Source organism: Camponotus floridanus, unplaced genomic scaffold (assembly GCF_003227725.1).
Source record: "Camponotus floridanus strain SB8 unplaced genomic scaffold, Cflo_v7.5 scaffold78, whole genome shotgun sequence".
Classification (NCBI taxonomy): Eukaryota; Metazoa; Arthropoda; class Insecta; order Hymenoptera; family Formicidae; genus Camponotus; species Camponotus floridanus.
Window position 1 is genome coordinate 172,170 of NW_020229847.1, and position 14,197 is coordinate 186,366.

The window sequence follows — 14,197 nt, forward strand, 5'->3', positions numbered from 1 at the left end:
ATATATATATAAGAAATAACTTGTAGAATCTACTATGTACCTGAAATTATATTAGAGTAAGAAAAAATGTATTTTTATGAACTAAAACATAATATTAAGAAGAGAAATTTCTATAAGAAATTCTCATACAATTATAGCTTAAAAATGATTTTTTTCATTTTTTATAGCTAAATATGTTATATGCACAATATTACAAAAATCGTATAAATAATATTTTTATTTGAAATTATTTATGTAAAAATCAAACGAAATTTTAATCGCGAAAAGCAATAGGTGCGATTTTTTATTATTTGTACCACAATATATGTTTTTATTTTATATTTTTGTGGACACCTACTAAATTTTACACAGGTATTCGCTTAACGGCTAAGATTCTTGTCCTTCATTTAAATACGTAATTTAATGTTACATCGTGTGCCTAGGTGCTAACATTCAAGCTAGAGCTACGGCTGCTTAGTTTAATTGTATACTTATGTGCTTAATTGCCGACTGTGTGCTTATTTCGTTGCCAAAATCAATTGATTCCCGCCTTCAGCGAAAGCGGCTTACCGAATTGCGTGATTTTCTTTCCATAATAAGGTCGATCGATGTTCTCCGACAGTGGCAATGTCGAATCAATTGATCGGCGAGTCGTATTTTTAGCATCGTTAAATTGCTGATTGTATCGTGATTATTAGCTTAACTTTGCGTCCATCGTATTTACAATTCAAGTGTTCTGCAGTTCAGTTATATACTTTATAAAACGTAGTAGGAACTTTGGTTTCGCTGGGCAATGTTTCAGGAGCAGTTTCCTCTTATTGATTTGTGATTTTTTTTTACTTTATGACGCGACATGGTTTTAGTTTTTTAGGGATGTTTATTTTTTCTTTATTATTCGGTTATGTGACGCAGGGTTATCCGTTCTTATTTTTTTTCTATTTTATAAAAATCACCAGATAAAGCGAGCAAAAATTCAGCTGGAAACTGCTATAAAACATTTGCCCGTGGATCTATCTTCCTTAGAAATATGACATTCACGAATACAATTCACATGTTTTTTGTAATACTCATGTTTATATTTTCATAAGGATCTATTCGAATATTTCAATTTCACGAAGAAAATACACATGATTCTTAAACTGTTTTCGCGTTTTTATTTTTATCACTATCGCGCGTCTTTTGACGCTCTGCTCTTTTTCTCATTTCTTTTTTTCTTTTCTCTTTCTCCTCCTTTCATTCTTTCTTTCTCTCTTTCTCGTATAACAAAATTTAATAACCGGAATATTTCTGTACAAACATTTTTTTATCAAAAAGGATAACATACACATCCCCACTAATAAAAATTTTGAATTTTGAGTTTTACTTCGTATATCTTTCCGACCCTCACTCGTGTCTTTCTCTCTCATCCTCTCTTTTATTCGTATAATACAATTATTTTAGGAACAGATCACTTTGCTCATCTCAGGCTCTTAAAAGTAAAACCTTAAAATATGTTTTATTTTTAGAAATTTATTATTTTTTAACCATGTAAATTTTCTTTGCATGAATTCAGCTATTTATAATAGCTATGATATAATAAAAGTTAATTATATAATATTACAATATGTGTATCGTAATATGTACAGGCTACCCCTTGCGCCCCTAGCTACGCATCATGTTAAAGATTTCACGATATTATCGTAGCGAATAGCCCATTATATAAAGAAGATGAAGTACATTTTATGCACAATCTTACCCATTAAACGTACTTGTCTGCTAAATATTAAGAAAACCGTACTTTATGGGCTTTATTTAAATATCCTTTTACGCGGAAATACGACTGCGGGTTGTCGATCGCTTGTTGCTAAATGACTGCGTCACGACATAATGCGTTCGTATGACGCATGCAAATCAATCGTCTAATAGTTATGATGTGTGGGCGATTTTACATGGCCATTTATATATTTATTTATTGTTATAATTTTTCTCTTTGTTAAAAGGGACACAGTAATAATGCATAAATAATTCTTCGATTTCAAAAAAATCACGCATCTGTAGTATTTGTCGCAATACGAATCTACATTCGCGAAAGAATATACGAATAGAATATTATATTTGACTGCCATCAGAGCTTTTCTTTCTTTCGCGTGATTATAAATACGATTTATAAAATCAAGATAGAAATATGGAACAATACACGGAAGCGTTTTTCGTAATCGAAGAATTATGTTCGTCGATTATCCCGCAGATCGGAATCGAGCTCTAGTAAAATCCAAGTTTCATCCGAGCTTTCATCGTTATTCAGCGAATAAGCATATATGTATAGGAACGAAGGATGCGTGCTCGTTTAACACGTATACGTCTTATATGGCAGATTATTACGGACTAGTTTTGCAGAAACTCGAATCTCGTCTGTCCCTAACCGTCTCTTTCCTACAGGACTAACAAATACAACTTCAGGAGCGGCGTGTGGTATATAATCGTTTATAGCATACTTTCAAAGACGTTATTGCGTTATTTAGTCACTAAAGGAATTTCATTGATTTTTCTAGATACACGTGTAATTTACAAATCTCGCGCGCACTAAAAACTCTTCACCGATCTGTTACCGAAATTATAACAGAAATATTATTATTGCTCGTTTTAATTGTGTATGTATGTAAGGGATTTGATATTATATAATCAATAGAGAGAGGCGATGAGATTTTGTATTTATTATTTAAGCGATATTTTTATTTACGCAACTCAACGAGCGACAACGATATTTCAAGATCGGATGTAATTAATTTTCTTGAAGATTCGGTTCTCGAATTCAGTTACAGTTCTTATTGCGCGCAAAAGATTACCACCCATCGAGTGTTTCGATTTTGAGTGCATTCTCGATTGTTATGCCATTTGATTATGTATTGATTGCACGTAGCTGTTAAAATGTTCGCCGCTTTCTCGTAAATAACCGTTTTGAAAAGGTATAGTTATATTTTTATTCATTATATATCTGCGCGACGACTTACATACCTTTCCGCCCGATTTTGATGGATTAGTTTCGAGAAACATACATGTCCCGATGTGTCACATTCAAGCAATTAATTAATTAAGACGTATGGAAGCGACTTTTCTATCGTTGCTCGATAAACTTTTCACGTAATTTTGATCGTCGAGGAATTCTTTGTTACTCGATTCGTTGATGCTTACCAATTGTCAATAACTTGTTTGTTCGAAACTGGATCAGTTAGTCAAAGTGTGTTCTCTGGATATATATCTATGAAAATTGGAAGCGCGCGACGGATTGGTACCAAATGAGAGACAACGATTTTAGATTATCAGTTTTCGATATTCGACTCATGTATACATCACATATTCGTAGATTAAAGCTATTTACATATAGATGTCGTATACACCTGCGATCACAATATTCGAAGGATCTCGCCTCGATCTAGAACGATCTTTCCGTGTCGGATCGAATTTGACAACTATGATCTTTCTTCGGTAAATGCTTTTTCTCTTCAGTTCCGTAATGTGCCACGGAAAGTCGTTCTCTCACGTGCGATTCAATTTATTTATATTACTAGAAGAAACGCGATATTTGAAAAATTTCACGGAACGTGTTTCTCATCGCTCGCTTCAGCTTGAAGCTTTTCTCATATGTTGCTCGGTTGATCGGTAGATGTAGTCCTTCCCTATACAACGCCCTTCGACATCATCCTCACCGTGTTCTTCAAAGCTTGCCTTTTATTACAGAACCAGATTCTTATCACCTCCCTATCGTATCCTAGTCGGTGCGCTAAAGTCGTGATTTCGTTACCTGTAAGAAAGAAGAATTGAAATTTTTAATGTGTTAAAGACAAAGATTTGAAAAAAAATAAATTAATACCGAGAGATTTAATAATATAATATAAGTTAGTAATATAAAAGCCAATCATATGTTAATAGGCGAAAACGAAAAACATTTAAAGAAACAAATTAGTCGTTTCATTAATTAATTTAATAGGGATAAATAAAAGACGCGAGCAACTAACCGGTGGGATGAGTGTTTCTGTCAAAATGTGCGTTCAGCAGTTCCAAAGCTTGAGGCGTAAAGGATGTCCGTCGTTTTCGCTTCTTGCTTGGTTCGACCCCGATGAAGTCCGTCAGATGATTAACGCCGCTCTTGTACCTGGAATCAGATGCACTACTCTTGCTCAAATTCGGAAGATTGCATCATCGATGCAATATGTTAACATTATCATGCCCGTTATGATTAATTTTGTACGTTTTTGAGTGCTTGCAATTATAGCCGCGAAATAGGATCCTGTTTAAAGATCTGAGTTAATCACCACGTTTTTGCAATAATTAATTACAACCACGAGTCTACAGATATTGAGTTTAGCATTTTTCTTGCAATTTATTGAAGTGTTATTGTCAGAGATAAATCAAATATGAAAAAAATAATTCTATTTATCGTTTTGCAAGCTCGTAATTACGTTAATGCAATATAGAATGCTGATTAAAAAAGAAAATCGCAGATATTTCGGACGTTCGGTCGCAAATATCCCATTTAGTATTGAATTTTTCCCCGGATATACAGCTCGGTTGATTCACGAGCCGAACTTATTCCATGTGTATCGCGAAACAGACCTTGCGACGGCAACGTCGGCGTCGATGTCGACACGAATAAAATTAGCAATCGAATAGTCTCGTGACGCTTTTAAATTTCAATTTCTATTTTATTCATTATCCAATGAGCATATTGAATCTCGAATAGTTTCTGCGTTAAAATCGACACATTCGTTATTTCTCAATTATTTTCTGATGGCTAATTAAAATGTTTAATTAAACTAATGTACGTTATCTTTTAATGATTTTATAATAATTATTGAATTTATCATTATGTCTCCCGTTGCAGAATTCGTCGATCATAGCTATCCTTCTCGTGATATTATTATAACAAATAAGTTGAAAGAAATTTATAAATTTCCGATCTCGAGAGTCTTGAATCGAGAATATGCAAACTTTTTTGGCATCGTGCGACTAGTCGACGTAATTTCATTCGACGAATAGTATTATCGGGTGGTACAACGCGACATGGAAAAAGCTCGTGGTCGCGACAGTAAACAGGAGAACTTCCGTTGGGACTCCCGGGTGAGCGATGAGAAGCGGTTCGGGATAGAGGCTGCGGGAACAGAGAGAAAGAGAAAGAGAGAGAGAGAGAAGGAGAGAGCTCGACGTGGTGATACGGTTATAGGTACGGTTGCAATGCCCCAGCTCAAAATTTATGTTTTTAATTTAACTCCGAATGACCAACTGTCGAGTCGAAAAAAAAGTACACGGGGAGACATTAGCATCGCGAGGTAATATTTCGTCGAATTCGCGAAAACAATATGCTAATGGAGAAGTCGGTGTGAGAGCGCGAAGAACCGACGGACCGATTCGATGGGGTTGGGATGCCATATCGTTGGTATGCGTTGTATATATGCGTATATAGCGACGAGTGCAATGGAGAGAAGCACCGGATGCAAGGAGAGGAGGAAGAGGTGGGCGAAGAAAGAGATGAAGTAAATGCGAGTTAATACATAAAAGACGCAAAGAGAGAAAGAGAGAAAGAGGGATGAGGGAAGAAAGAGAAACTCGAAACTGCGTATAACTCGTGCGTAGGTGTACAAAGTATTGTATACATATACAGGTATAAGAGAGGGATATACGTAGAGAGGTTTAGACAGACGATGGAAAGGAAGAAAGACGAAAACAGAAGGAAGATGGAAGCTGCGAGTGGAAGGAACGACAGAGAGAAAGGGACGTGGAAAGTGGAGAGAGAGAGAGAGAAGGGAGGAAGGGAACGTCGCGCTGCCATGGGTAAGAGCGAGGTGACGGCGATGGTAAGGGGAGGGAGAGACGCAGGGGGAGAGGTACATCAGAAACCTGATTTTAATTAGTCCACAGTTTAATTACTCGGCAGATAAATCGTGCACGTGCACCGCATAAACTAGCCGCTTTCATTTTTCCCGGACGCGGCCGGCACACGGTCGACGCTTAGTTCTACGCCGCGCGAATGCAGGATGGGTCATTGTTGTTACCGGTTTTCCCCGTGAAAAGAGAAACGTACACCCGTCACCACTTCCGTCATCGAATGATTCGATTATATGTGCCGCGCTGCGCGGATCTTTCTCACGCGGATCGAAACGGAATGATTACCGTTTTAATCACCAAGAACGATCGCTGATCACTTTTGCGCAAATAAATACGATTTTTTGATACAGCGATGCTTTTTCTCTTACTTATACTTGTAGTTGCAAATGTAGAAATTATGCGAACATCTCTCCCGATCCGCTTTTATATTAATATTTCTTATAGCGCTAAATGTCACACCCAATTCTAAATTATATTTTATAATCTCGTATGAATATGCATAATGTTTAGCATTAAGAATTATGCAGATATTTAAATGAGGAATTGAATAAGGAATCACTTAGAATATCCAGCCTCTTTTGAGTAATACGAAAATTGTATATAATTAAGTGATAATGAAAATAGAGAAATCAGGGAAAGAACATAATAACAATATTAATATAACATCTAACTTGTGTGTGCGCGTATGTGTGGATGATAAGATCTTAATCCAATTTAATTTCAAAAAAGTTACATGCGAAGAGTGGAGAGTGCATTAGCACTCTGATTGCGCGATGTCAAAAAATATCGTGATGCTTTTTAATCGTATCGCGATTCATATAACAGCTACATGGATTCCTGATTAGCTCCCGGCGTAAAGTTCATTAGACTTTATATATCGACTCGTAAAATTTACACCTCATGGAAATACCGAGCCCGAGATTCTTAAGTAGGATCGGTGAATCTTTCGCGACACAGCTAAAGCCATCGTAGCCGCGTTTGCCGCGTAGCTGCCTGTAGCAAATAGCGATCGCGCAGTAACGGTTTCTTCCATTCTAATTAACATTCCGCGTATTTATTAGACGCAGATCCGCAATTAATCAGGTGAATTCAATTAGCGAATTACCAATTAGCACGTACACGTTCGCACGCTCTCGCGCAGATGTGAAGTCGAGGTCGCATTGGACGATTGCGAAATAATCATGTATCACATGCAACGTTAGAACTTGACTCGTAATCGAGAGAATTCCGCGCGACTAGAGAGCTTCAGTTGTTGTTTAAATTAATTACGAGAGCGAGAGATTATATGGTAGATCAAAAAGAACGTTGCGTTTATGTGTTGAAGGTCTAATTTGAGAAAGAAACATCTTCTCACGGATTGCTCGCGATTATTCTTAAAATATCGTAGGAATACTACTCACCTCTCTTCTGCCTCCTTCATCCACCTCTCGAGGACCGGCTTAATTTTCTGCGCGCTTTTCGGCGTAATGTCCAGCTTTTCGAATCTGAAGCCAAGAATAAGGCTTGATCCATCTTCTTGGATTCCATTTCTCGGGTAATTGATAAAAATGATGGAAGGAAATGGATGTGCGTGTCGAGAGAAGGCGACACAAAGACGTAAAAAGATGAAATGTCCAACTTCAAACATAATATAACATGTACGCAATGTAATAAAATGTTCATTTGTGGAAATTCAAATTGTTTGAAATATTTTCTCTGAGTATTTCTCGCTTTTTATTTACGTCTTTGTCCCACTAAAGGAGCACTAAGAGACATGCATTGATTCAATAACAGGACATTGACAATGCGTGCATGCTTTAAGGTTTGGTGATGCCGTGTATGATGTTGCCAACGCGCTACGCAAACGCTTTTCTCGCGCGGGCAAAAGTTCGAGTCTCTTGGATTAAATCGTAAAGCAATCGAGAGCTTTTAGACTCGACGAACGTTAAAAATCGCGAGAGTCCTTCGACTTTATTCTATTCTTTTATTCTTAGCGCGTTGGCGACATCATGCCCAAGTTTGCCAATGCCCTGGCTCGAAGAAAGTTAATTTTAGAAGTGCTCCTTTCGCATCTCTTTTCCGAACGAAATTAGAAATTAGTGAGAGTGTTTGTGCAGCTATACCCAAATACTGCCAATTCTAAAGCGGGAGAGGACCGCGAATCGGACGAACGCAAGTGACGAAGAGGAAGAGAGAAGAGAGAACGATTATCGTCTATCTTGTTCTTACGCGGGATGCATCGTTGATTTTAACGATTGATTAATCAAATTATACTCTCTCCCTCTCTCTCTTTTTAAAGCTCCTTCTCACGACCGTCGGAAGGTTCTCAATTTTCCATCGTTGGGTATAACTGCGATTTCTTAAAGGATTTTCGAGTTTTAGATTTTTAGGTAAATTAAGTAACGCATGAGGGGTGAACGTACGTAGCTTGCTGCTGAGAGGCAATCTGCGAGGCAGCGTACATCTGGGTAGCCAGGGCACTGGGGAACAATCACCAATGCTTATGTTAGTTGATACGATAAGAATTTTTTAAGAGGTATAAACTTTTTCTCTTTGTTTGTTACCGGCATCACCACGGTGGTTCCCAATCGTATTTCGAAGATGCGCTCGATCGACGAAGAAGGTAAATAGCATAACGGTTTAGAAAGCCCATGTGCTCATAAACATTTATTAAATATTATACATTCACAATGAACGTAATAATCTTGTAAAATTTCTACAAATGTCTTTAAATAAATATAATTTATTGATAATTATTGATAATTTCAGAAATTAGATTTACATTTAAACTGCAGCATAAATCAGGAACCATCGTGGTGTATTATGGTATAAATAAGTTTATCTTTCATAGCACCTCAAAATTGATAATGTGCCTGCAAAAGCTGCATCGAAAATTTTCCAGTCTTTGAACGAATTTCAAATAAGTTTCGATAAATCAGACGCGAATGGTAATTCTGTTAAACATTATCACACGAGAATGAAAAGAAAAATGTAAAATCTGCTTCGCGATTTTCTTAGCTTTACATTCGGGCATTTATTCCTAATAGAAGATACTATTATAAAATCAACGAACGGATATATGTATATATATATAACCGTGAACTATCTCTCTTTTTGCTACTCTGTAAACAAATTCCAACCCTTTCTACGCCATTTCCAGTGACCTGGCACACTGTCGTTTTACATTCTATCTTATTATTGAATTCTCATTAGCGACGTCCATTTCGACGAACGCGAGGAGGACGAAACAACGAAAACTAACCTGCATATGGCACTTTGACTGTATGCGGGCCCTTCGGTGACACTGAGGGCCTGCCCGACCTGAGTCTGTGTCAGACCCAGAGACAGTCTGCGTAGCTTGAAGACCTTCGCGAACTCCTTGATCTCGTCCAAATTGATCCCATCAACCACGTTATTAGTGGCCTCATTGATCGTTGGCTGGTCTGTAATGAAAATACATACAACGCTCTACTCCCATTTTTCTGATAAATAAAAAATTATGCTATAAAATTTACGCAATTTACTGCTATTTTTAGCAAAGAATTTTTAATAAAGAAAGTTAAGTCTAATTATTTAATATGTTGAATCAATTCTAAATAAATTAAACAAAAGATTTGAATTATTATATTGTTAGTTCATTATTTTCAATATTCTTTTAATAGTCTTATTAGGGATTTTTATTTTTTTACAAGAGCCATTATATTTAAACGAATTCTTGATTCTATAAATCATAAGTTTCTTACGGATACAATATCGAGCCAATCGTGAACGAGATGAAATATTCGTGGTTCAAGGGTTAATGCGATAAACATTCTTGCGTCACGCGTATGATCGGTTTTATGATTCTAATGGTGCATTTTTAGCACAACCCAGGGATTCATTGCCAATCATTCGAGCGCACATTTCAATCGATTCATCGGAACACACCGAAGCTTTTGCTTCGAGAAGGCTAATGACAGGCCCCTTCGTTAAAGTAGCTCGAGTTACAACGATTTCTCTCGTAAATCTGTCATCCCGAATATATACGCATGCAATAGAAATATCTACATATTCTCTCTTTCTTTCTCTCTTTCTCTGTAATCTTGACTAGTCCGCCTGGTTTCCGCGCAATAACCTGCAAATCCTTCTTTTACGATAATATTTCTATGATCATTAATTTTCGATCGAAACCCCAAGTACTTTGTGCATTTCAAACACAAAGTGCGAGTACATTAGACTCGGCTATGACTCAATAAAAGATTTGTCATTTAATATAATCAACTTAAATTTAGAAGAGCTCTATATCTTTGGTCATATGATCACGCTTATTGATTAATTTTTTTCAAGTTTTAAATTAAATTAATTCAAGTTTTAAATTAATTATTTAAAATAATTTAATAAGCTGCAAAAAATAATTTAATAAATTGTAAGTTGCATTGAATTAAATTTGAAATAGATACAAGATTTTTATAAAAGGTCAACAACTTATATATTTATATACATATAAAACTTGAAATATATTAACTATACAACAATTATACAATAGAAATAATATAAGATAATTATTCTTTGCATAATTGTGACTTTGCATCCTGTTCTCTATACAAATCATTGAAATTCTATCGGAGAATGGTTAACAAAGGCAAATATTTATGAAATAATGCTCCCATCTAACACTAGCAATTGAGAATCGTTAGCTTCACGAGTTGAATGATTATTCCACCGCGTCAGAATGACGAAGTGCCAGTCTACGATGATTGTAAGTTATTAAAATTATTGTCAGCCAACACGAGGTTACGCGCGCTGCTGGAATCTTTATGGCTTCCTAGAAGGCAGTGAGGAACGAACTAATGCCCCGTAATGAGCCCAGTGCTACACAATATCCTATTACAGTTATCAAACAATCGATGATCGTTCGAAATATTATTATTCGCAGCTATAAATACGCATTTAATTATTAAATCGCTTCTTCCGCGACGGCAGTAATGCTTCACTGTATTGTTGGAGAGAAGCATCCGAGTAAAGTCGATATTGAAAAATCAAATATGTGCGCTTTAATTATCAGAAATATAAAGTTTGTACACAATCACGCGCAACTGCGATTAACATCCTGTCAAAGATATCCGTTGGAATGTGACAACTTGGACAAGATAAAGATAAGGAGCGCGTTTGCATGTGGTAATTGCTTCTTTAAGAGAGATTATGCATGCAATTACTTGTCGACATTAGCGACTGTGCTTCTCATATAAGCAAGATGATTGCGATATAGGAAGATGATGTCCCCTGCAAAAGTTGTAATTAAAAGCTGTCAAGGAATAACAACGTGGTTACCCTCGGGGCCTCGATTATCATTTTCGCGCGCATGCTGATGTGTCATTTTAAACGCACTGCCAAGTAAACCGCACAGATCATTTCGACTTTCGACCCCCGTCGATTAATAGTTATTGCAATGAAGAAAAATAAGCTATATCTTACTCGGTGAATCGTTCAGAAGATCATCCTCCTCTTCCTTCGGGCTATGCATATTGCTCGGGGAAGCCTTTACTCCAACACCGCCTGGTCCATGCGTTGTCGTAATAGTAATCTCGCCGTTGCTGGCGGCCAATCTATTCAAAGCGGATGCGGCGGACACGACAGATTCGTTCAAAGGCGATGACTGCTCCGGTCGTTCCCTGTGATGTTTTTCCGTTGGCTGTGAACAACACAGTAGCGGGACAGATTAGCAGGGAATCTACTATAGGGATATGACAATACTCCTCTTCCGCGCCAATTATGTACTTAATAATGAGACGGAACCGCTCGGGACACTTTAGAGTTTAATTAGTGGAAGGAATGGCAGTACTGACGGAATACTTTCTTAACAAGATCGCTCGGTATCGGGAATTATTCAGGTTGCTCTGCTGATCCCGCCGCGCTTTTCTTCATATCGTGGAAACTACGATATAATCACATATTCGTCGCGTGATTCGATAAAAATCGATTTACATTCTTAAAAAAATTCGAAAATAGAAGCCAACAAAAGTACCTTTTTTAATTATAACATGTTTTTCGTGAACAATTATAGATAAAATTAAGAGAAAATGAATAATAGACTTAAAATCCTAATAAGTAATGATACATATATTAATTTTATTGCGTTTAATATGGCATGAAAAATTATATTTTATATTCATACGAGAATAGTTATCTAATTATATAAAGTACACATAATTATTTTAATTAAATTCAAAAAATGATTACAAGGAAATATATTAAACGTTATATAATTTCAACAATGTAGAATAATATAGAATTTTTAAAATATTTATTTCGCTCTTTTTAAACTCTTCTTGTAACATCGCGAATAAATTTATATTAATTGCTTACTATTTTCAAAAAAGCATGAGCTTTTGTGATAGGGACTCGTCATACATACTGTATAATGATTCATATGTGAGGTGTGTCGGTGGCTATGCTGTTGAGGCGATGTCGTTAAAAGTGGTTGCTGAGAAGCCTGAACGGCCTGTACAGCTTGCGCCGCTTGTGCTTGTGCCGCTTGGGCAGCCTGAAGCAGTTGCTGAGGCTGCATCGCGTTCAGAAGTTGTTGGCTCGCCGAGCTATTGCTCAGAAGATGCGGCAAAGCAGCAGGGTTCAGTCCTAATCCCGACGCCAGGCTGGGGCTCGTGGGAACTGATAAAAGGACAAGCAAATGCGCACATAGTACGATATACCGATGCTATGTAAATCACAGAATAGGCACAACAAGCCATAATACATATATCTCAAGATATCTAGATGTTTTGATGAGATTACAAGAGAGGTTGTTGTTTATATTATAAATTATTATAATTTAAGGAAAATAATTTATAAGAAAAAATATCGAAAGAGAGAAATTTAAAGAGACAAAAATAATAGATGTCCAATTTTAAATATCCTTATAAGATATCATTAAATTCGTGGCGGATATTTAAAAAATTATTTATGTAATGTGTGAAAATATATTGTTATTTAATTTTATATTGTACACAATTATTAATTTAAGAAAATTATTAATAAACAAAGAGAATAATATATTTCAATTTTTCTAGTAAATATATACGTGATATTTTAATAAGCACTTTAATGTAAAAAAATATATTTAGCGAAGTTTATGGCTTTGCCTAAAAAGAAACAAATATTGCGCCATATTGCTACGCTAAAGAAAATTAATTGCGTGTATTATGTCTCGTAATTTTACATCGATAAGAAAATCTTCTAAACATATTAGCACTAAACTTACCGTTGCTCGTAGGCGTGTTAAGCATGTTTTGCGGTTGAGCTAGAGACTGAAGGTTCGCCAGTGTCGTAGAAACTACTTGTCCATTACTGAGCGCCAAGTTTACCATTTGATTGTTCGTGACGTGGCTAACCGGTATGGTCAAGATAGTTTGCGTAGCGATTCCTGAGGAATACGAAACATTTTTCAAAATGACACGTCGTTCTTGACCGAATTACGAGTGAGAAGGGATAATTAATTTATGATATCCCTTGAAAGCGCTATCTCGTATAATCGTATCTCGAATCAATAGATACTTCATTTTCATTATGAACATAGTCCACGCGTCGTTGATCCAGGATGGGTGGTAAAGTTATCAGAGTCTCATAGAGGGATTATTAGGCAACCCATAGGGCAGGTAACCTCGCAGGCTAGCGTAGTTGGCAAACTATTATCGTCATCTTAATAGTGGGTACAGGTACTGGTACTGGACTGCGCTGCGAGAAGGACGCCTAATCATACTTAGAATAGTTTCGGGATTACCTCCAGCTCCGCTAATCTGATTACCCTGTACACGCGCTTAATATGATTACTGATCATGAGTACGTACCCGTGTTGCCACCTACAGCTAAGCTAAGCAAATCCCGTATTCCGAACAGCCATAAAAGTTTCACGTTCTGAGGTAAGGTCAACCGACAATCCGATTAATGTATAGTTCAAACGTTGCCGAACGATAACGCGCCGTTAATACATCGTTAATAATGCGCTGTCGACTCACATCTGACAAATTCGCTACAGTTTCAAAAATATTTTATTTATCCTATTCGCGATAACAATATTAATTGAATTCGTGTCTCATTACTAAAAGAAGAATTTTTTCTGAACTATTTTAGAAGTATCGAGAATCTTGTTATATCTAATTTATATTTGGCGGAAAGAAAGAATTGGAGGATGTTATTTTTACTCTTAATAATTAGGACGTGCATGACCTCTCAGGTATTTTAATCCTAGCCGCTTTTCGGATCTTAATTGTTCCCGCGCGACGCGAATAAAATCTCGGGCGGCTGATATCACTTTAAATAAAGCCACGGACATTCCTGTACGGACAATAATTTCTATGAACGACAACTATTGACCGCACTCTCGAGCACTCCTCGATTCATC

At 36.5% G+C, this 14,197-nt stretch overlaps 1 protein-coding gene across 4 annotated transcripts in view; it reads right to left on the minus strand.

The window, feature by feature from the left end:
* Window positions 1-220: 220 nt before the first annotated feature.
* Window positions 221-14,197, minus strand: part of LOC105256254 (POU domain, class 6, transcription factor 1) — a 112,393-nt gene continuing 98,416 nt past the window's right edge. The window contains exons 6-13 of one of the 4 annotated variants that reach the window (XM_011266021.3): window positions 13,058-13,219; window positions 12,215-12,468; window positions 11,275-11,491; window positions 9,083-9,263; window positions 8,244-8,300; window positions 7,242-7,325; window positions 3,975-4,126; window positions 221-3,760 (exon numbers count right to left, since the gene is read on the minus strand). In XM_011266021.3, coding sequence (XP_011264323.1) covers window positions 3,636-3,760; window positions 3,975-4,126; window positions 7,242-7,325; window positions 8,244-8,300; window positions 9,083-9,263; window positions 11,275-11,491; window positions 12,215-12,468; window positions 13,058-13,219 — 1,232 coding nt within the window. In that variant the 3' untranslated portion in view covers window positions 221-3,635. The remainder of the gene's footprint in view (window positions 3,761-3,974; window positions 4,127-7,241; window positions 7,326-8,243; window positions 8,301-9,082; window positions 9,264-11,274; window positions 11,492-12,214; window positions 12,469-13,057; window positions 13,220-14,197) is intronic. The other 3 variants (XM_011266022.3, XM_025414150.1, XM_011266023.3) reach the window with 3 other exon arrangements.